The 24,673-nt window shown below is 36.4% G+C and overlaps 1 protein-coding gene across 4 annotated transcripts in view; it reads right to left on the bottom strand.

Annotated features, from left to right (window-relative positions):
• LOC139137293 (Golgi integral membrane protein 4-like) overlaps positions 1 to 24,673 on the bottom strand; it is a 73,364-nt gene that overhangs the window by 39,307 nt on the left and 9,384 nt on the right. For all 4 annotated transcript variants that reach the window (XM_070705309.1, XM_070705306.1, XM_070705308.1 and 1 more), the window contains exons 2-8: positions 20,967 to 21,041; positions 17,136 to 17,164; positions 14,447 to 14,500; positions 12,108 to 12,258; positions 11,345 to 11,427; positions 5,454 to 5,516; positions 3,303 to 3,365 (exon numbers count right to left, since the gene is read on the bottom strand). In XM_070705309.1, coding sequence (XP_070561410.1) covers positions 3,303 to 3,365; positions 5,454 to 5,516; positions 11,345 to 11,427; positions 12,108 to 12,258; positions 14,447 to 14,500; positions 17,136 to 17,164; positions 20,967 to 21,041 — 518 coding nt within the window. The remainder of the gene's footprint in view (positions 1 to 3,302; positions 3,366 to 5,453; positions 5,517 to 11,344; positions 11,428 to 12,107; positions 12,259 to 14,446; positions 14,501 to 17,135; positions 17,165 to 20,966; positions 21,042 to 24,673) is intronic.

The following is a 24,673-nucleotide window of genomic DNA, read 5'->3' on the forward strand; positions in this document are numbered from 1 at the left end:
AGAAAAGTGGAGAGGGGGAGCAGACTTTCGCCCCCTGGTCATGTCATTCCCAACCCAGTTCTGTCCGCTTCTTTCAGCTAAGCTATACCACTGAGAGTGAATCAGTGTGTAGGAGGTATAGGGAAGAGGTCATTTCAAATAGGTGGTGCCGTACCTTTGGAGGTATCCACGATATACCTCTAAACCCTGGAGGGATAGGCGGTAGGGGTTAGTGCCTTTTAATGAAGCTGCATGCAGAATAAGTGAAAACAGCACTGTTCAGTACCTTGTAAGTAACCTGCTGTTTTGAAGTCTTTTGATTTTCTAACTGTCATTTCTATGTAGGTTGGCATCTATGTACATGTACATCCTCAGTGTTGTCATCAGCCAAAGAAATTCTCTCGTTATACACAGCCATTCTATAACATATCCTGAATCCAATACTATTTTTAGTGGGACTTTTTTACTCGATATTTCGCAGCTTGAATCCTCCTCAAGTGAGCAATTTTTTGCCGATACACAAAGAAATTGGCTGAGAGCAGCAACTTGTGCCACGACTACCATTCCATTTTCCCGCTACGAAGGGCAGTGTACATCATGTCTGATGGCTATTTACAGTCAAGTCATTGTTCTCGTAAGACTGCCCAGATGCATCTTGACATCAAAAGTCTTGCAAGACTAGACTATCTAGGGTATTTGCAAATGCCTAAGACGGCACTATATGCAATGAATGGGAAAGTACACGCAATTTTGGCGGACCAACAAGAGAGAACCACACTCGACAAACGACTCATAAGAACCAGTATTTTATCCTTGTTTTACTACTTTGGAGAGATAAAAACCCATTTTGCCCTCAGAGTGAAATAGGCATAACTTTCTTTCGCCACTTCAGTTTTCAGTTCGCATTCACAAACATGGTGCATGGGCAGTGCCCAGCTAGACTGTCCGTCAAATTTTGTCACGTTGATGATACTGTACAAGTGCATATGGTATTTTTTGTAAAGATATATTATGGGTGTTGTAATTGCAGCTTGTGTTATGTGCTTGGTTTGTATTATAATACAGGCCATGGGTACACGTGCAGAAATAAACACACGCAAAATAATATTGATTCAATATAGTGATAATGTGTACACTTGGGTGATTAATGCATCCATGTTGAAAATACACTACCACAAACACTGTATGGTAGAGCCATTCAGGCTGTTTACCGCCTGCAGAATTACAGTGATCATTAGTAATTGGGATCAGTAGAGGCGAAAATGCTTCAACACTTGCCTGCGATAATGAGTTTCTCATGAATATTCACAGAACCTGAGCAGCGATAATCCTGGCTAAAAGGGAGGCAGAGATACACCACGGATACCTCTCAAGGTACTACCTACTTAAAAAAAATGACCTCTTCCCTGAGACAATCTGAGCTGCTGGGAAAGCAAGGCGCTGGACACGAGAGTTTGTAAAGTTTAGAGTGAAATATAGATACCAATGTTGATAGTTCATCTCATCAAGAAACAGCATAAAGTATAAAAGCTAGTCATTTCATTAACAGATGAAATATGAATAGTAAGGCCCAAGGACATCCTCCACTCAGAAGGGGATTTACTGAAAACTAATCAGAGTGAGTATGCTTGGCAAATAACACTACCTAACTGCATACCTTTTTTTTCTAATCTAAGGCTGTACTTCAATAAAATGAAACTCCAAAAATGAATGTGTAAACATTTGTAGCCATGCTGTGCACATATTGTTTAGCAAGCTATAACATATATGATAATTTGAACAAGGTCTCAACGACACTGATTAAAAGCATACAGGTACATGTATGAATACAAATTTCAAAGTCTACTTGTGTGAGAATTCAGTAAGTTCTCCATAGATACAGTAAGACCAACACACATATGCTGACATACGCAAAACATTCAACCTCCATGACATTAACACACACACACACACACACACACACACACACACACACACATACATACAGAAGACAGCACATCGAAAACATGCACACCATGAAAAAAACAAACATATCTGGATACTTAAAAATAAGCACATATCCAAACAAGTCATCGTTGATGACACAGTCCCACTTGTTAATGGGTACTTTGATTACAGGTCCTCAGAGAGGATAGAGTCCTCTTCATTAGGTCTGTGATAAAAATACTTTGAATAAATCGCTTGATACATGTGTGAGTTGTAGTTCAGGACATGGAAAAATCGTAATAAAATGGCCACACGTGGCCATATTGGATCGTATCACAAAACAAATAAATGTGCATATGTATGACATAGGTCAATGTCCTTGTAGCAAATTTGATTAAAATTTGTTGAGATATGCCTAAGTTATGGCTTGTACATGAAAAAATCATAACAAAATGGCCGCACAGCAGCCATATTGGATTGTATCACAAAACAAATTAATGTGCATATGTATGACATTGGTCAATCTCCTTGTACCAACTTTGAATCACTTAATACATGTCTGAGTTATGGTTCTGGACATGAAAAAATGTAATAAAATGGCCACACGGTGGCCATATTGGATCGTATCACAAAACAAATCAATGTGCATGTGCATGACATAGGTCAATATCCTTGTACCAAGTTTGAATAAAATCGGTTGAGTTATGCCTGAGTTATGGCTCTGTACATGAAAAAATCGTAACAAAATGGCGCAGAGCGGCCATATTGGATTGTATCACAAAACTAATTGATGTGTATAGCTATGACATTGGTCAATGTCCTTGTACCAACTTTGAATAAAATCTGTTGAAACATGCCTGAGTAATGGCTCTGTACATGAAAATCGTAACAAAATGACTGCATGGCGGCCATATTGGATCGTATCACACAAAAAAATTGACGTGCATATCTATGACATTGGTCAATGTCCTTGTACCAACTTTGAATAAAATCAGTTGAAACATGCCTGAGTTATGGCTCTGTACATGAAAAAATCTTAATAAAATGGCCGCCTGGCAGCCATATTGGATCGCATCACAAAACAAATCGACGTGCATCTGTATGACATATGAAGTAATCCTTGTACCATGTTTGAATGAAATCGCTTCAGGCATCTCTGAGATATCTGCGTGAACGGACGGACGGACGGACGCACGCACGCACGGACGGACGCACGCACGGACGCACGCACGCACGGACATGACCAAACCTATAAGTCCCCCCGGACGGTGTCCGTGGGGACTAACAAATGTGCATATATGCACATAAATATACCCACACACTGACACAGGCATACATGTTTACAAGGGACACACCTAACACAGGAAAATTGAGTGCTACAGTGCATTTAAACCCACCTTATATTGAGTTTCCCTGCCCTGTAGCTCTGCCAAGGTGTTCTGCAATTCTGCAGCTTCTTCCTATAACAATTGCAATTAAACATCTAATGAATAAATGCACCTTGTGGACAGATAGATATTAACCCTTCACCAAAGTCAATTTTTGTCACCTTTAAAAATATACCTCAGTCAATTTTTTCAAATTTTTGTTACAATTTTGATAAAAAACTGTAGCTGATGAAATGTGATGTCCATTTGGTTCAAAATTATCAAAGATATTACACAAAAATTAATAAAAATTGGTAAAATGTTGCACTTAAATTTTGGTGGGAAAAACCACATGGCACTCAAAGGGTTAAAACTCTCAAAATTCTCACAATACTTTTCCGATCACCCAGTACCACTTCAGTGGGCTCATTATGAAGTTCTTACAACCTGTGGAGTTTTGTCGCACTGTAAGTTTTGATATCAGAGGACGCTGAGTTCAAAAACTTTAGGTTTTATTGGAGGGTTTGACTTTTGATCTCATAACACCTTTATGTCAACACAGTGATAAACAATAGAAAATTTTACATTTGCACAAAAACTATACATTTTACCCTTTTATTAATTTTTCTGTAATTTCTTTGATAATTTTGAACCAAATGGACATCACATTTCATCAGCTGCAGTTTTTCATCAAAATTTTGGAAAAAATTCGAAAAAAATTGACTGAGGTATATTTTTAAAGGCAACAAAAATTGACTTTGGCGCTCAAAGGGTTAAACATTCAGTACATCATGCTGTGAATAATGATCAAAACCTGTGAATTTGAAAGAAACTGTTCATGGTTGCATGGGTTGAAGTTTTGTTCTGTCAGCTTAGCGGACACACTGAAATCGTTCCCAGTCTACTCACAATCATGCAATGCAGTATGCACAAGGCATCCTTGAAACACTATAATAATTTCGACTTTTTCTGGTAAAATTTGGCAAAAAGGGTGTACAATAATAAGGTTATTTACAAAATACCGGGACTTACATCCTCATATGTCATACACCTGAGGTTTTGAATTAAGATCTGCCACACAAATATCAAAGTATTTCAAGAGGTTGTTAAAAAGTCTATATTTGTTGACAAGATTGATAAAACCACCTTCTGCAAATTTCAAAATTGCCCATTTCCTGAAACTTTCCCTAATATCACTGAGGCTTCCACAGTATATCTGAATGACAAATGTCAGAACAGTGTGACTGCAGGCTACACCAAAGATGATTTCAGCATGGTGGTTCACTGACATGATATTCATCAAATTGGTGCAATTTCCTTGTTCCCCTAATTTGAGAAATTGCAAATAGAGACCCAAGACATGCACTGAATCATTTAACAAATAGATTTGTTCAGATTGCTTGATTTGTTTTGTTTCAGTTTTTATGACAGAATGCAATCTTGTTTTTGTGAAAATCGAAAATTCTACTTTCCCCATTAAATTAACACTGACCAGGGTGACTATTTTCATTATAAAATTATGTATAAATTTCAGTAATTTGTTCTGTTAATCCAAACTTTGCACAGCGACCTGTTTTTTTTTTCTCAACTGCAAATGATGGCAGTTTACAGTTTCTTGAAGAGAAGTTTGAGTTAAACTATAATACCACCTGTTTTTATTGCCATAAAATCATTCCTCCCAACATCATGCACGAGTGCTCTGCCACTCTGAAATATTATGCACTCTTCAACTTGGAAATAAAGGTGTTGTTGGGGTCAAAGGTCAAATAGCGTCCCATTACACCTAAAGTTATTGCACTCCATGCCAAAGTTATTGGAGTCCACGTCCTCTGATACTGAAACTTCTTGTACAATGAAACTCCATAGGTCGCGGACGCAGGTATATATTAAGAAGTATTATAGAATGACAAGTCTTAAGGAGAAGTAAACGCATGGGTAACTGGTGATAAAAATTGCAATGATTGATTTTATCTGACAGGTGAAAAGACTCTAAATTATAATGAATCTAAATAATGTCTAAATAATAATACAAAAAACTCAAACGATGATAATTATTATCATAATGGTCATCATAATTTTTCAATATCTTGATCATTTTGCCCTATCTGCATGTACTGCCCCTGAGAACACTGTGAGAATAGTGTATCTGACCTTGAGGACAGCTATCACTAGGATAATTACCTTGTATGTTAAGGCTTGCCTTTCTAGGTCACTATTCCTCTGAAGAAGTGTTTGCCTCTCACTCTGAAAAAAAAAAGAAATCACATCAGAAATATTCCCGATGATAGAGCTCACTCGCTGTGATGATGTCTCCGTTGTCATGGTTATATCAGGATTTTCGTGTGACAACAACTGTGAAAATTACACAATATGGAAGACTGTGTAGCTATGAAGACCATCAGAGGGTGTGTGTCTTTCATAGCTATTTCTATGGCTTTAGTTTTCTCAGAAAGAGATTTTTGACGTTTTTATGCTCACCTAGGGGCATGTCATAGCTTTTTATTAAAGCTACGTGATGTATCAGTGATTTTGAAACCACCAATAACAATTGAAGAGTGTCCTAATATAGGGTTACAAATAGACAGTGTCTTTCAAACTTTGAACAGCACATCTATGCCAAAGTTCAGTGAACAGTAATTATGTACATGCACAGCAAAGTCATTGTTCAGTTTTCACTTTAAAAAAATGCACCGCAAAGTTTCTTTTAAGATAGAATGCACTTTGGGGACTGAAATCAAGACTGTAACTTTTTTTTTCTGATATACCACTTGTAGAGCCTTACTTTGAAGTTTATGCAGTAAATAACCTATTATAATAACCTGCTTTTTAAAACACGGATAGCAACTTTTTTGAATTTCAAGTGTTGGTAAATATAATATAATTTGTTTCTCCAGTGCAAAATTTTGCCCGGTGACCCCCTATCTTTATTCTTGATTTCAAAATGGAATGGTTGGCAGTTCCCTTATGGAAAGCTTTAGCAAACGTTCAAGTCTTTCAGTTTTGAGCCTTTCTTGTTCACTCTTTTATTGCAGAGAAACAAACATAAAAAGGTACAAGATGAAGACAAAACACGCACTACCGGTACACATCACAAGCATGTGACCTAGCTGCTAATAGTATAGCTCTGCTGTGATATGAAGATAATCTAGATAATAGGTGTGGGCTGCTCTGTCAATTAAGGTAATATGCACCTCGAAAGTGAAAGACTTAAACTTTTGCTCAAACTTTCCTCAGTGAAACTTTCAACCATTCTCTCACCAAAGCAAGAATAAAAATCAGGGGTCACCGTGCAAACTTTGGTACTAGAGAGACAAATAACTTGTGATTTCTCGATATTTGAAATCCAAAATGGCCGCCATCCCTGTGTTAACTCTATGAGAAAAATAAAAAATTTTTCGAAAAACTAAGACGGTGAAAACTTTTCTTTCGCCAAGAGCTTCAAAATGAGCCCCACAAGTGGTAGGTCAGAAAGAAAATTGATAAAATTTGAAGGCTGAATTTCTGTCCCCGAGGTTCGTTCTACCTTAAGGAAATACTAATGAAAATGTGGCATATTCCGATATCAGCAGCAGATTTCTGAATCTGCTGTAGATGTTTTTGGCTGGAAAGAGTCCAACCGGTGATTGTCTGCATACAAGTACCGGTACATCAGTGCTGGGTGAGACTGCTGACGGGATACATCATTGGTAGCACACTTTACCTGAGTACTAACATTTAACCACTGCTGACAAAAGTTCTGTGTGACCAAAACTAGCAAAAATTTCCCTGAAAATACAAGTGTGCAAGTTTCATCATAATTTCAACAAATCTGAGTCAGGTCACCCTTATTATAATCCTGCACACAAAAGCAATTGGAAAGGGGATTCTTAGAAGAAAATTTCAGGAATTTTTTGACCAAAACGGCAAAAATTGGCCCATTGAAATTCTTGTATGATTTTGTAAATCAGTTTCAATGATTTCCTCCATTCAATATCCTGGCCATTACATATCATCAAATAGGTCTTCTGTGAGGTAAGACATTGAAATTTAGTTTTTAAATAGCTCATAATGTCCCTTGTGGTGCCTGCTTGATTAAGTATCGTCTGGACACAATGGGTATCATCCATTAAAGGAATAAAAATTTCATTTCCTAGTAATGCATTCCATTCTTTTGATATTGCCTAAAAATACTGTGGTTACAGTTTAAAGTACGTACAGAAAGTTTGAACAAAAGTTTAAGCCTTTCAATTTTGAGACATACACTGTTTGTCGGTTTTCACTTTTTTAAATGCGTATAGGAACTGATTCCAGGAGAGTGGGTTGATTTTCTTTAAATAAATCAAACATATATCAATAATAGAATATTGGAACTGTTTCCTTCCATTTCTTCCCCGCAATCCTAAGGTTTTTACCGTACACATACGTGGCGTGATTCCCATCTGTGATTTGTTATGAATTGTAGCCCTGAAGTCCTGTTATATTTTTTTAATAGGTTTTCATCAAAATATCACGATAATCAGCAAACTATCCTTTAAGCAGTATGAAGCCTATCCGATATCAGCTCATATCCCTTAGTAACATATCCGCATCGTAACATATCAACACAGTCTATCAAATTTCAAATTAAAATGGTATTTTCTGGAGGCAATTTGCAAAATAGTCACCAGATTCATAGATAAATCAGTTGGAATTACCTTTGAAACACTGAAAGATATACTTTACTTTTGGAATGTACCGGTAGATAGATTATCAAATGGAAAAAATTGGTCCATAGCTGCTTTCTTGGAAACAATTTCTAGATTTACAAGTATCCACTGGGAAACTCAGGACTGTACAAAATTGAACATGCTGTATTGATCTAAAGGTCATTTTAGTTTGCCAAGATTTCATCGTACAAATGGATTCTCTTTTATATGTTGGAGAGTTGAAATGATTGGAAATGACTGTAAAACCTGCTTTAAATAAAACTGTATGAGAGACGTGAACTTTGACCCACATGTTACATTAATTTTGCAGTATCTGCCTTGTGATGTAAACTGTGCGGACTGAACAAAGACACATCAATAACCTACGCTCACCTTGATCCTCTACAACTTATGATCTCTAAAACTAACTGAACAATTTTTTTCTTTCAATCAAGCTATGGTGAAAAAGATGAAACAGTCTAACCACCGCGATTTCATCAGCCAAACACAAGTAGTTTAACAGCGTAGATTAGAAATAAAGCAATGCCATAGCTTGATTCTTCTGACTGCAGATTTCAAATCAACAATCGGGGTAAAATCCTTAAAGGGGAAGTTCACCAAGGATGATTTTTACATATGTGCTAGCTTTGTGGTCACTTACCCCGGAAAAGCTATTTTCGCCATTTATAACTCGCAAGATTTTTTACAAAAACCGATAGAAATAGTACAGGAAGTTGCCCATGTAATTTGAATCATGGGAAAAAAGCGCCAAGCTTGGAGCTTGCATAATGTGATATGGAAGGGACCATTATCCCATGGGTATGGCATTGTCCACTCATCCATGCTTAAACAAGTCTGTGCGTATTTACATAACTTTTGTTTATACTGAGTATCCTTGCATACACGATGATTTACTTTTAATAAACTGTCCACTATCAGATTTTGTGTTGCTGTTTACCACTGTGTTACTGTGAGTGGACAATGTGGGGGCCATACCCGTCCGGAGATGGTCCCTTCCATATCACATTATGCAAGCTCCAAGCTTGGAGCTTTTTTCCCATGATTCAAATTACATGGGCAACTTCCTGTACTATGTTAACGGTTTTTGTAAAAAATCTTGCGAGTTATAAATGGTGAAAATAGTTTTTCCTGGGTAAATGACCACAGAGCTACCACATATGTAAAAATCATCCTTGGTGAACTTCCCCTTTAAGAAAAAAGTCATTTACAATGATATAGTCCCTGCTAATGTCAATGTACTACAGTGAAAGTCTACAAATCTGATTGTCAATGCTGTTTCCAAGTCCAGTAGTGGCTAATAGGTACAACACCGTGTACACTTTGTCTTGGATAAAAAGTACTGAAATATACCGAAACTGCCTTGTATTTATTTGAATAGACATCTTGTGTTGCGTTTGATTTGCATAATCATGATTGGCCAATCAACATCTTGATAGTGCGTTTCAATACGCCCAATACTGTAGCAATCACGATTCAAAATCACAGCAATCATGCCAGAGGGCGTGATTGGCATGTTTACAGGATGGTGCACAACACAGGGGTCGGCTCTGAAAGCTGAAGCAGCAGTAATTTTAAAGCCTCCGAAAAATAGAATTTGATTTGAACAGCAATCTTTTAAGTCGTAAGATGATACTTTAATCGGTTCTGCTATAAACATAGTATACCTCAGTTTACATCGGCAGTGAGAAAAAATATTCGTTTGTTTATTTGTTCAGTGCAGGTGTACACAACAGCCTGAACAGGCACTATCAGAGTGTGAAATACGACATAATAAACTATTACAACTAACGTACATTTGATGAAAACGTACACTGTTAAACTACAACGATAAACAATACAAGTACCCTAGCTAGGCATTGCTATGTACTAGACTGGCTACAGATGCTAGGGCTATGCATAAATGCCCAAAACTGAGGGCAGCAATGTCAACTGAACATGATCGTGATAATGATTTTTGTTTTACAACCTCCATTTCGATTGTGATATCACAGATGTCATGGTTAATCGTGCAATGGAAAGTGCCCCTGAAAATTTGGAAAAAAGACAATTGGCTGTAGAGGGCGCTATCACATACAATTTTGCATGACTTCTTGTGAGTATTTGCGGTCAGCCAGGGTAGACTTGAATGCATTTGTGTTAATGTGGGGGCTAACACTTGACAATACATGCATGCATAGAAAAGAATGGAACTATATCCCAATAAGTTATGGAAATACTAGTATTTGGTGTAGAGGGGATAGAGGAAAAACTGAACTGTGAAAATTTTATCATCAGGCATGAGGATTGCCGAGACTAAAAAGTACCAACGCAATAATGAACAGCATGAAGGCCTTGAGTTTCTTTCAGCAGACTTGGACATCAACATTCTAGGAATTGGAAATTCAATTGTTCATAGACTAGGATTGGTGATGTAAGCAGTATTTGCAAGATGCTTAATGTATGCAGTAGAACTTGAAAAATCCAGCAAATCAATCCTGTTCTTTACAGTGTGGCAAAAAGAGTACTTTGATTTCAGATTCTGATTGGCATTAATGTACAGATTTAAGAAGATTCATCACCGAATTCCAAGAAATTCTCTTGCACATTGGATTGTATCATTGAATTATTTCACATGTATATATAAGTCATAGTGCTCGCCTTGTGCTATTTTAAAGAAATCAGTCAAGGAATGTCTGAATAACAGCTGTGCACATGAAAAAAAATCAGAACAAAATGGCCATATGGCAGCCATTTTGGATCATAACGCAAAATACTTCGATGTACATGTGTTAATCATAGTGTGTTGTCATTGTGCCAAGTTTGAATGACATCTGTTGCAGCTCGTTTGCAAAATGGGTGTAGAAATGAAAATAGTGGAAACAAAATGGTCACGTTGTAGCCATATTGGATAGTATCCCACAACCGATCAACACACATGTGTACATGTATGCCATTGTATATTCTCCTCGTACCAAATTTAAAAGGAATCGGCTCAGCATGACTGAGATATCCATGTGGGCAGATGGAGGGGAGGCATGCATGCACACATACATGGAATCCAATCTACTGTATAAGTCCCCACGGACGACTAAAATTACTACAAGAAAATAATTGATTGACGTTATACACATATTGACTACTCATAAGGGTATACTTTGTTGCCAGAGGGCCTAAGAGTCAACCTAAAACAGTCTGTTTCACGAGCTACATGACGAGGGAAAGAGACTGTTTTGAGGTGACTCAATAGCCCAGGGAGAACAAACATACATGCTGATATCCGAATATAACCAGTCACTATGTATGACCCACACAACTTATCCTTAAATCAATGAATCGCAAGAAAGTATGGATGAGGTGTGTCACAAATAATACTGTTTCCTTCATCCTCACAAATATTTTAACAATTACCTGTGCATCTCTGAGCTGATCTGTAAGGTCCTCATTTATTGAACGGAGTCTACCAGCTTCTTCTTGTAAAGATCCAATTTGTTCTGTTTCAAGTAATGAAAAGACACCCAGACATCATCAGGAATGCATGGCAATGAAACTTGATCTACCATTAGTATTGTGTGTATCGTTGGTGAAAGTGAACAAACAGTAGAAAAATCAAAACAGAAACGATATCAAGGAATGAGCCTATCTGTGCATACTACAAGGAAATACCCATGGTGCATGTACCATAATATGGCAGTGAAACACTTCTGACAATTCAAACCTAAGATCCCTGGATATAGCTACATGTAAACAATAATGCCGGAGCAGAAAGCATACAGAATTCCAAATCTATTTATTTCAGATCGTAAGCATTTGTATAAGTAATGTTTTTAGGACTTTTTCTAGAATCTTTCCACCATTCATGCATTTTTCGTAAAAAGGTTGAGAATGGAAATTTCAGTTGTATATGAACCAAATAATAACACTGCTTACATGTATCCCTTTTTAATGCCTTTCAATACATTAATACGATTAATTAAAGTATGACAGTTTATTTTTTAATAATCATCCTTAGTCTGAAAAGTAAACAACTTTCTCAATCACCTTAGCAAGATGCAAATTAGTAGGATCATTTGTAATTTCATAAAAGATGATAGCCTCATAATATGATAATAATTTTAACAAATGACTGATATCAATATCAATGAGTTTTAAGTAAATATTGGCTTTCTCTTACCTTCTAAATTTCTTATATGTAAATCTTTGTCTTGTTTTATTTGATGTAATTCTAGTTCTTTTTCTGTTTGCACTCTTCGGCAATCCTCTTCAAGCCCTGTGTGTTCTGATTTTAATCTCAAGAAATCATCTTTTAAATCGTCATGTTCAGTCTGAAAGTTGAAATCAAAATGAGAAATTATGGGGAAAATCACCCACACTATACAAGTAGTTTTAACTGTAAAATTTTTACCATGTCAGCCACAGTAAGATACAGTCTGCCACAGAAGCCCTCATTTGGAATCTTGTGTCTGGTACCAGCAACTTGATTGAACCTCAGCGATGACAATCATTCTCTCTTCTTTTTGTTATGGAAGAGGATGTTCCAATTTATCATAATAATAAAATGCTATTATTTATCTTTATCAATGCTTCAGTCTTTTTCTTGAGATTCTTCTGCAATGTTATATAATCTTGAATGTCAGAAATATTTATGCAATTACATGTCAACTGTATTTACATTATGTACAATCCCCATGAAAAAGGGGTTTCAAACAGAGTTTCAGCACTACACAGTGATCACATATTGAATGACCCACACGCATCTTTCATAATGTGTAAAATATACACTGTCGAAAGTGATGGCCTACTTGACAATAAACAGCAAAAGAAGGTGAAAATACTCAGCGACAAACTGAAAGCTGGTGTGACCTTCAAAGGATGCCGGTAAAGCAAAGATAAGTGGTGTAGCACTATTGCAAAAAGGAACTGATGAAAAGAAAGGAAAAACAGACTGAAGAGGAAGTACACTGCAAACGGTTTACTACCCATGGTATTGCCATAAGGACAAGTACCACAGCTAACAAAGGCATGGAGCCTGGCAATTTTGTTAAGATGAGTTATTATATTTCATTCTTTCACACTGACTGTTGATAATTATTCAATAATTACCACAGGTATATGTTACACTTATATAGAACTGAATGATTAAGAAAGTTTTCAAAAGTTTTCCTCCTGAAAACAAAAGACACTGCAAAACCAAACACTGGTGGCGCTCAACAACTGAATCTCATGTACATTATTTGGATTCACAATATGAGGGAAAGAGTTGTCTATTACCAAAAATCTGTGATTCATCACATGCCATAACCAAGTCCAAAAGCAGATAAATTTATATGTAATAAATTCTTTGCAGCAGAACAATCACTAACTTGTGTCCATGCAGATCAGCACTTTCACTGAACAAAACTATATGTGAATTCTACTTCACTGATACTGGTAGAATCGAGCTCTTGCCAGTGAAGCAACACATTGATCTAGTGAAATTTTCTTTTTCTTTTTTTCTCAGAGTTTTCACTCAAAATTATTTCAATTTTGCCTTGTAATGGGCTAGTAGCTGTGTCTTTGTTTATTTTTTTTGCTGTTTTTGTTTTGCATGTCAATTGCAAGTTCTTGTTCTACTCCACAAAGCATGCTGAAATACCAACCATTTAGCTTGTGAACACAGCATCTTTACATGCAAAATGCACTGTAATCGTTTAAATTTGAATTCTAGTCTTGGGCCACAATTCACTTGTCAACAATAAAAATGCAGTCACACATGTACAGGTTGTGTTGACAAGCTCAAAACTGTTTATCTACACATGCTTTGGGAGTAAAAGAATAAAATAATAATCATCATCATCATTCACTGCCAATCTAAGCTTTAAGTAACACATACCATTCAAATTCTGCCAAATACATTGACAATAAGGAGATAGTAATATAGCTATGTGCTAGTTGAGCCTAGCCCCATTAACTTGTATAATGATCATATAAAAAGCTATTACGGGCTGCTATCAAATAAATGATACAAGTACATGTACTTTTGTGGAGAGAAAATAGTAACTGTGACTGTAAAAAGAGTCTCACAAAGATAGGTAGTTACTGCTAGAATTTGTTTTACCTTCAAATTTGGTCAATTACGTAAGCACAACTTGCAATTACTTGATATTAATAACAAATACCGTGAAAAAGAACAATAAAAGATACACCTACTGAACCATTAATACATGTGAATACCTGGAAATCTGACTAAGCACTAAATATTAATTACTTTTATTCCGAGTGAAAACTAAAACAAGGATTAAACTGCAACCTTCCTTCAAAATCCAAAAAGTGAAGGAAAAGAAATAAATCTGCTTTTGAAGGACAGATAATAAATCAAAACAGAAGAATGAAAACAGGACACTGAATGTTTGGAAAATTGATAACGTGAATATCAATATACATGTACACAGAAGTGGAATGGTAAAATGTTATCTCAGCGCGAGGAGAATTTTTCATCCATCAATAATATTTTGATAATGTTTCAGGACTTACCTCTAACATTTTGTGTTTGGTATCTAACGATGAGAATCTCCTACCGGCTTCTTGCTGCAAATTAAGTAAACAAACATCCAAAAATCTTAACAACTTGAGTGAAAATTCATACTGCTATACATAAAATCATTTTTGACCATATGTTTGACCATAGACAATAGTTTCTCTACTGTGTATGGTTTGACATGAAATATAGTGATATACCGGTATATACATGAGTGGTTCTTTCAATTAACAGAATTTCAAATGTGGGTCAAGATTTCAGCCACTGGAAATTTTCTTGCTAAAAGTGAAAAAAGCACAGAATGTCCCAAAGTATTCCCTATCTGGCGGGTGGAACTACAATGAAAGCTTGGTATATAACAAACCACATAACACATTTACAGTATCTAAAGTTTTCAAAGAGATTTCAGCTGTCTCTTTCAAATCAAGCTGGAGGTCATGGACACACAATTACCGACAGTGAAAATGGCATAATACAATGTATTGGCATTAATGTACGAACATCTCAAATATATTTTCCAAATCTACATGAAATAGTTAAATGTACTGCATAAATAGTAACTTTTGTATCCATGTGTAACTTTATAGATTAGTACACGTAGACACCAACTACAGCGCCCTCTAGAGGTAGCAAATACTATATTCAATGAGTCATTCAATCTCTTATTTGACCTTACTGAGACAACTCCTCGATGTCCTGTACCCATTGGTGGCAGTAACAGTGCCCCAATAGGAGTAAGATGGTCATGCATTTGAAAGGAAAATTGAAGTGTGGAAGAGCTATGACTCCAAACAATTCCCATGTTGGCTGGTACACTAGACCTTGAAAAGAATGGAAACTATCACAAGCAGTGTTACACTGAAGTCTCTGTCCATGAAACCTGATTATCATGTTCAAGAACAAGGCCAAGGAAGCTATGGAAGGTCAAAGGTCAACCAAGAAATATGACCTGTAAGTGTCCTGGTTGGAGTAACTGAGTTTCATAATCCTACTTCAACAAGAACAACATTCTCCAGAGTTCCTGCTAACCTTAAACAGATCAAAACTCTCAAACATGAAACAATTTAGGAATTTCTCAAAACTTTTTGCATCTCCTCCACACAGTACAAAGTATGCACAAAATGTAAATTTAGCAGCATCAACGAAAATCTTGATAAAGTCAGCCATATGTCAAATTAGCTTTAAGCCGGGTACATTGGTATTCTAGTATTCTCTGGATGGAGAATTGAGTGAATGTTGATGTGACACTGCTTTGAAACAATACGGTCAAAAGAGGGAGGGGCTATATACTTTGACCTTGACTGAAGGGTCACTGTTGATCTTGAACTAGACAAGCAAAAGACAAGATACACATACAGTAGGGTACTATTGGGTACAGAAAGGAAGCCATACCAACAAGAATGAGAACATCAGCTGTAAACGCCATCTGGTTTCACAAATGAATATTAACACAGATATCACTACAAACAGAAGGACAATAATACGTACTTCACACGTCATTAATCATGATGAAAAAACACCGCTGATAGACAATAATATTTGATATGTGTATGTATGTATTAGGTCATCTAAAATGAAATTCAAACGTCATAACAGTACATGAATGTAAACATTAATTGACACACAACCTACACACATTACGTAATTGAAATAAGAAAGATATCAAAATATATTTATGTACAGTTTGACAGCTACTGTATGTATAATTTGAACTTGTGAATACAACAGCACAGCTGAAATACAGGTGAAAAACTGATTGAATTTCTGAGGGGAATCTTGAAGGAGACCAGAATGATACAACCAGGCAGTCAGAAATTTTCTCACTGTCAGAGACAATTTTAAAACAACCCTGAGATGGTAAGAATGTCTCAAGTGGTAACAGTTTCTCAAAAGAACGTCCTGGGGTGGAACTTGACATAAAGATGAAACTCTCTCACGGAAAAGTGAGTATGCCCTGTAAAGATGTAATGACCAGGCTCTATACAGCACCATTGTTGTCAAAAAAGGTCAGTGAACCCACACGTGTACATGTACACAAGGAAATCGGGTGACAGAGTGATGTGTGTTTTAGTATAATATTTAGATTCAGACATCATATTTAAATTAAGTTGTGGTCATACAGCCAGCTATGACACGGATGGCTGGACACAACAGTACGAGTCATTAAAAGTGACCGTACTAAATATGGTCTTGTATGTATAGAAGACCCTTGTAAGTAGTTTTATAGGGGAGGAGGTCGTACAAATGATGGATTAACTTGCCTGTACAAAAGTATAGTCATGACATGGATGGATGGATGGACACAATAGTACCAGAGTCAATAAAAGTGATAGTGCTAAATATGGTCCTGTATGTGTAGTAAAACATCGAGTTTTATAGTTTAGGAGGTTGTACAAATGATGAATCAACTTGTGTGTACAAGATTATGGTCATCACATGGATGGATGGATGGATGGATGGACACAATGGTACCAGAATCATTAAAAGTGATAGTACTAAATATGGTCAGATGTGTACAAGACCCTTGTAAGTAGTTTTATAGGGGAGGAGGTCTTACAAATGATGAATCGACTTGCCTGTAACAGCCTATAAATATCATCATGATCTCATCGTCATCTGGACAAAAATCAACTCTAAATCATGAAAGTAGAAATTTTGACACATCTTTGACTCACAATCACATACCTTTTCTTTATTTAAATTTTCCTGTAAATCTGTGAAAGAAAAAATAAAACAAGAGGTAAGGATTAACATTTTTTATTCACTCTGATGGTAAATAATATGACTTAGGGACCGTCTAAGATTGTCGCATATGTTCAAAAAGTAAAATTCATTCGTTTACGGAGGGAGGTTTGACCTCCATTCAATCAGTGAACTTCACTTTCACACTTTTATTTTGTGATCACAAGTTCTCTTCACATTGTGCGTGAAAATAAACAAAAACTGTACACTTGTAACAACAAATTTTGATGTCACTGTTTCCAACTTGGTCATGTTATGCTATGGTCAGTTATATTACATGCACTTGACAATGTAATGTGGTCAGGGGATTCATACATTCTTCAGCACTGATAGCAAAGTGCTACATGTACATTGTACTCTCAGGCAGATATCAACATTTCACACTTGAAATTTCTTTTAGGGGGAGAGGGAGGGGGTTTTGATCTAAACGAAGAAATTTCGTTTCTTAAACTTATATGCGACAATCTGAGACGATCCCTTATGCATTCACAAAATCCAAGCATTGAAAGTTCATACGGTGAATTCAATGTATTTGTTATTGCACCATGTCATCTTGACTGTCATGGCCACATGTACAGTGCACAGAGTACAGGGCTCGAACTTAACGGTTGCCCGCTTGCCCGGGGCAAGTAAAACCTGACATCGGGCTGGTAAAAATAAATTACACTTGCCCGGTCGGGCAAGTGATAGACTTTGAGATAAAATTTACATGTTCTGGGAATAAAAAACTCAAGAATTTTTGTTAAACAATGTTCGCTGTTTCAAGTCACTGTCACCACAACCGACAAGCTGGACGTCAACATTCAGCGAGTGATATTCAGCTGTTGTCTTTCCTCCCTCGGGAAGTCTATTCTCACTTGCTTGTCGCTAGTAATTCCAAGGGGGTGTTGGTCAGTAATTTCAACAGCAACTTTGCACGCGGTGACCTGACTGAGACAACGCAGACTGTACGTCACAGCGAAGCAAACCACCCTGTTTTCATGTAAATTTTTGAAATCTACGCCTGACAAAGTCACAGATTCCGGAATAGGATCTGTGTCAGGGGATACAGTACACGTTCAACCGGCCGGCCACTCAGAAATCGACGGTGATAAAGCTATAGCGCGGTCGCAGCATCGAGTTCAGTGGAAAGTTAAGTGAAGAAGCAGAAGTGCGACATATATGAAAGGAAACGACAACGGGAGTTTCAAAACTTCTGGAAAGAGATTTGCTGATGCGAATATCGATTGATGGGCCACCCCTTCAACTGTATGACCCCAATCCTGCACTAGAATATTGATGGACGAGTGGGCAGAGATCACGAAGACCAACACTAATGGATCGTAACAATTAACACGATTATCAATACAGACAAAACAGAACCTGCATTGATATGATGCCATCAGCCACATTTTGAGATTGCTTGGTCTTCGTGATCTCTGCCCAAACAATGTAAACAGACAAAAAAAATCGGGCAAGTAAGTTTGTTCCTCGGGCAAGTAAAATTTCTGGAAACTTGCCCGCAGGGCAAGTAGGTAAAAAAGTTAAGTTCGAGCCCTGGAGTACCAAAATTTTCCTCTCAAAAATGTGTATTTAAAATATCAAAGCTTATCACACAGTCGTTTTCTATGAATGTAAACACTTGTCTTGAAAATGTTTCACACTTACCAGTGTACATGTAACTATTGCATTGTCAAAAAAAACTTTCCACCCCATTCATAATCTAGCAACACTGACGAAAAAAATCATCGAGTATTGGTCATTTCTGGTAGCGTTGCTTTACATAAAAACACGTAAGCAGTGAATTTAAAACAGCAGTTTTACATATAATTTCGAAACAATATGGAGCTACATATGTTGGTATTTTGCAATTTTCTGTGTTTGAAATTTGAAAGCACATACTGTACTGTACATGTACCAGTATATTTTATCAATTTTTCTCTAGTTTTTTATCTTTAGTATATTTGTGACAAAAATGTTGTCATGTACTACAGTTGTTTATGGGTAAGCGGAAGATCTATTTTCGTCGATGATGCTGATATAGAGCAAAATAAACAAAGCAGACCTCATTCATATTAACAGACAAAAACACATGAATGCACTGTTTAGGATCAACACCGCCATTCCAGTAGCAGTAAAAATTAATTATGATTTCCTTTTTTGGCAGTCGTATAGGGCAGATTTACCTGAGTTTTTTCCTTACACGTATGGTACAGAATATGCCTGAGGGACAGATACAGACTCTTTAAACTTTTACTACTCTGTTTTGATCTACCGTTTGTAGTGACTCATTTTGAAGCTCACTGAGTGAAATTTAAAATTTAATTTTTCCCATAGAGATAATACAAGGATGGTGGCCATTTTGAATTTAAATTGTCCATAAATATTGGGTAATTTGTTTTTTGAGTACCAAATTTTGCAAAATGACCCTAGATTTTGATTTTTGATTTTTTTTTTTTTTATTTCAAAAGGGAATGGTTTCAAGTTTTCTTGAGGAAAGTTGGGGTAAAAGTTGAAGACTTTCAATTTCAAGGTGCATACTACATTTACATCAAATCTACTCCCTTTCCTTTCAAATTTGCTGAACCAAACTACAAAATGCAAAGTCAAAACAAGGGTCCACTAATATCATCCTGAAATAGATGAACTGTTTTTCAAATCAAAAATCGCTATTTCACAGACAATATTTCCTTGGCAAACTCGTCATCAACCTTTTGACATCCCCATTACAGAATAAGGTGATCTGTACAACTACTTATGATAGAATGGTCATCCCATGTACCACTCGTCTCCCTTTCTTTGCAGGACAAAAATGATGACATACATGTAGTACTGATTTGTCCTAGTGTAAAGGGTATCAACAACCTCTTGAATATTTGTACTCAATATGCTAATGACCATGATATTGTCTTTAATGCTTTGAAATCTAAGTGTCTTGCCATTTTGCCTAATATGCTAAATATTTGTAAGATTCCGCATGTGTACTTGTATGACAAAGAGCTTTCTTTTGTAGATAAGCATTCTTATCTTGGTGTCATTTTCAACTGCAATGGCGATGATAATGATGATATTAAGCGTCAAATGAGGTTGTTTTATGCCAGAGCTAACATGTTAATCCATGAGTTTTGGAACTACTCTGTCAAAACGAGACTTTTTACAACATATTGTACTTCTATGTATTGCTCACATCTTTGGAGTAAGTTCACAAATCAGTGTATCAATAATGTTCGCGTTGCTTATAACAACGGTTTTAGAATCTTGTTTGGTACATGTATTGACATAAGATTAAGTATCTCGAACACTTTTGTTCAGAGCAACATTTTGACTTTCGAAAGTAAACAGCGCACTTTACGCTCGAAATTTTATATGAGGCTGATGAATAGTGAAAATTCTCTTATTAGTGCTGCTATCAATACATATATTATGTGTGGTAGCCTGTTCTGGAAAAGACTGTTTTCCGACTGCTTTTAAAGATTTCTCTGTCTCAGTTTTAATTTCCATCATGATTTAGTTTTTTTATAGTTTTTATAGTTTATCAGTCCCCCTCTTTTTTCTGTACGTTTTTTGGTGTATGAGCTGGCTCTCGAAATAAATAAGTAAATAAATAAATAGAAAAAAAATATTTCCTTCGCAAACTCATTATCAAACTTTTGACATCCCCATGACAGAATAAGGTGATCTGTACAACTACTTACGATAGAATGGTCATCCCATGTACCACACGTCTCCCTTTCTTTGCAGGACAAAAAAATCAAAATTGAAGAAATTAGCTCTACTGGTACTTCTAAAACTCACCTTCTTTTGATTTCTTGTGATCATTTTTTTCTTTTTGTAATGATTTTTCAAGTCTTGATCTGTGTTCATATACAACTGAAAAAGGAGAGAAAATGTATTCATGTTAATTTATTGCCGCTTGTTTCGTAATGTACAGGACTCCCACTACCTGATCGAGATGACCTGATCGAAAGCTGGCCAATTATGACAAATATCATTTAACGGCTGTAGGAGATTTAATTTGGCAATAAAACTGGTAAACAAAACCATTGTTAATATCTCCAACACACGAATGAATATTTATCATACATGTAAGTAACAACAAATTTTACTGTTATCCTGCTGTATGTACATGTTCCGCAAGTATTTTTTTATTCAGTAAAATGTAACTTCGAGTAAATATTTCAAAGACATGTACCAGAAAGAGCAGTGTTCTCAACAGTTTGGAAAAACAAAGGGGCTGCCCACTTTACCTACAGTAACACCACACAATTTACATATTCTTTGCTGCCAAAATGTACTCTTTTGTGCGGTTATTAACATATTATGAGATAGAAGAAGGGGTGGCCCACTCTGAAAAATCTTGTGGCGAGTCGTTACCGATTCCATCAACAGTTTGCATGGGCAGCAGTCACATGTTATTTCTGTGGAATGCAATAAGCACAGCTCCATCAATAGCAACTGTTGATGTATTTTCCGGTATTTTTTGTTCTGTTTGTGAAACACAGCTTCTCATTCCACTCCTGAATAATGTCAACGTGGCAAGTTATCAACTTGCCTATCGAGACTGTACATGCATAACATCCGATGTTTATATTGACGATGGAAATTTTTAGTTCTGACTCGCACTTATTTTTCAAATAATGACACTACAGTACACAATGCAATGTGCTTGCATAGTTAATGCACCCTTGTTTTCTAGCGCAAAAAAATCCCCCAAAATACCATCATAAGTTGAACAAGTGGACCCAGTTACGTGTGAGGTACCGTACATTAGTGCCCTTGTTGGTAAGTTGAGAGGGCCATGTCACTTTGGAAGAGTAATTGAGCTGATGCAACGGCACAAAGGACACGTCATGCGTGAATAACAAATGTTCTCTTTATAGAGTTTCCTTAACACGACACACAGTGTTCGTCTATTCCAATAATAATTACTTATTGACAAAAAGGTGAATTCGCAATTAATGCAAATTTGAATGTCACGGTATCTTCACAGTACCATCTTTGACAGCCAATTAAACGCTGTCATTTCTCAGTAGATGCAAACACATCTTTCCATGTGTGTAATCCTTTGAGAATACTGTCCATGGATGAGTGCATACAACCCGTGTACAGTATCTCTAGATACATTGACATCGTAGGCAGGTAGTGTACACATAGCAACAGGTTTTGGTTGCCATGTACACAACACACTGAACAGATAACCTTCACACTCGGTCCTCCTGTGCTTTGGGCGCTCTATCAACTGATATCATTCACAGAACTTGCAATGTACAGTAGTGTTTTCTTGTTGCACTGTACGTGGGCTGTTTGGATCCACTGTCGTATTGGAGTACATGCATGTATAATCGTCTACATGTATGCTTGTATGGAGGGGCCAATGCTATATGTATGCATTTCATCATGACGGTACATGACACGTCACTGCAGACCCTCCAGGGGGATCCTAAATACAGTACACTGTACATACGTGGAATCATTTCAAATACTAGCAATAACACTGCATCTCTGTATTGGCGTTAGTTTGATAAGAGCATTTACCGCAAAGCTGATACAGGCTATATGTTATGTCATCTTTGACCTGTGTTGTTGATGTCCTATCTATTTAGTTATTCCACTGGTTCATCTACATGTATACTTGTACAGTGAACTGCAGAAATATATAAGATAAATATGACAGCACCGCCCTGAATTCTTGATTCTTGGTTTTTGCAGTTATTCGTCACCTGCGCATACATGTACTGCGTACTTGCACTAGAAATCACAGTTAACAATTATCTTCAATTATCAAATAAGAACTAGACATGCAGGATACTTTGACGATGTCAGTATTGTAGCAGTTCATTATGAAACCGCACTTGCAGTGACATCTTCAAGGTTTGGCGTACATGAAATAGACAACTACCTGAATATATCATTATTTGGTTTCTATTCCATTTCACATATACAATTTATATCTAGACAATTTCATCAAACTTGCTTCATCTGCAGCAATAATAAATGCAAAACAATAATAATATTTTTTGTCCTGAGTCAAACGATAACACCCATGTACATGTACATGTACTGTACTTGTAACCATGTACCTGTACATGTATTTGGTTTTGGAAAAATTTTGACAAAATTTTGATAATTGACGTTCAACTTTTGACAATTATTTTAAAGATGTGACAAGAACAATGCAACAGCACTGTAGTGTTAGAGTAGACTTCACAATGGGGGATACATAAAACAATCGCTTTGTTGGCTTCATTCCATTTCTCATACACACACCATATATGTATATGTACATGTACATGTAATATATATTTATTTTCTTCGAGTTAATTTACAAAATGCAATAATACTAGTAGTAGAAAAATAACAAACTTGTCCTGAGTGGAATAACACCACCAGGAACACCACCCACCATTGTGATCAGGGAGAAATCTACACTGAGTGGGCACAAGAATAACATACACTGTATCAGATTTTAGCCACATTGCCTAACTGTGACACAGCACCTTACCATATATGGCAGAGAGAAGTGTGAGCAACTAACAAGTGTACATGTACTGTACTGATGTCTATGACAATGTATGTACATGTACATCTAAGGACAGTTTCTTTTCTGCTGTCACGACACGACGGGTACCAATACATTGCTGGAAATATACATTTTAACAGGAAGGAAGACAGCAGGTTATTCAAGGAATGAAAGTTATCACCAAAAATACATGTTGGTCCAAGGACATTCAACACTGGTACACACTAGTGTGTAATATGACACACTGTTGCTATTTACATGTATCAGGTCTGCTACTGTATGTCAGCCAATAGTGAGTAAGCCATGACAACTTGCGACGTTGTTGTCAAACCATACATGTACATTTACATCATAATGAATGTTGTAAATAAGCAAGAGTGATTATACTAAAAACAGTAGTCTTACAGAGAAATTCTCATGTAAGTAGGGAAAGGGAATAAAGTGCATGTACTTAACTTTCTTTGAGAAAGACTATTTATCATCTCAGAGGACTGGCTGCTGTGCTAGTCATTTTGCCACGTGGCTTCTCATTTACATGTTTTATTGTAAACACTAGGTACTAGATTTATGGTTTACTGTAGATTTCAAGCTAAGTGAATACTATATTGGTGATCTTATTTCCAGTTACATGCACATTTGCTGTACAAAAAGTATCAATTACTCCTACTGTAATATCAATCCTAACAATTTATCTTTCCTGTACTGTAATGCTATTGTGTTGTAATTTTTGAATCCAAATAATCTTGTAACAGTTTACCAATTTTTATGAATTTCTCTGCAACTTTTTTGATAATTTTAGACCAAATAGCAATAAATTTTCATTGGCTACCATTGTTGATCAAAATTTGGGGAAAGTCAGGAAAAAGTTTGCCTTGAACTCAAAAAAAATTGTCTACATTACACTTGTAAAGGCCACAAAAATTAACTTTGGCATTCAAAGGGTTAATACATTCATTAGCTACACATGATCCTGTACTAACAG

This window comes from Ptychodera flava, chromosome 7, assembly GCF_041260155.1.
Source record: "Ptychodera flava strain L36383 chromosome 7, AS_Pfla_20210202, whole genome shotgun sequence".
Lineage (NCBI taxonomy): Eukaryota > Metazoa > Hemichordata > Enteropneusta > Ptychoderidae > Ptychodera > Ptychodera flava.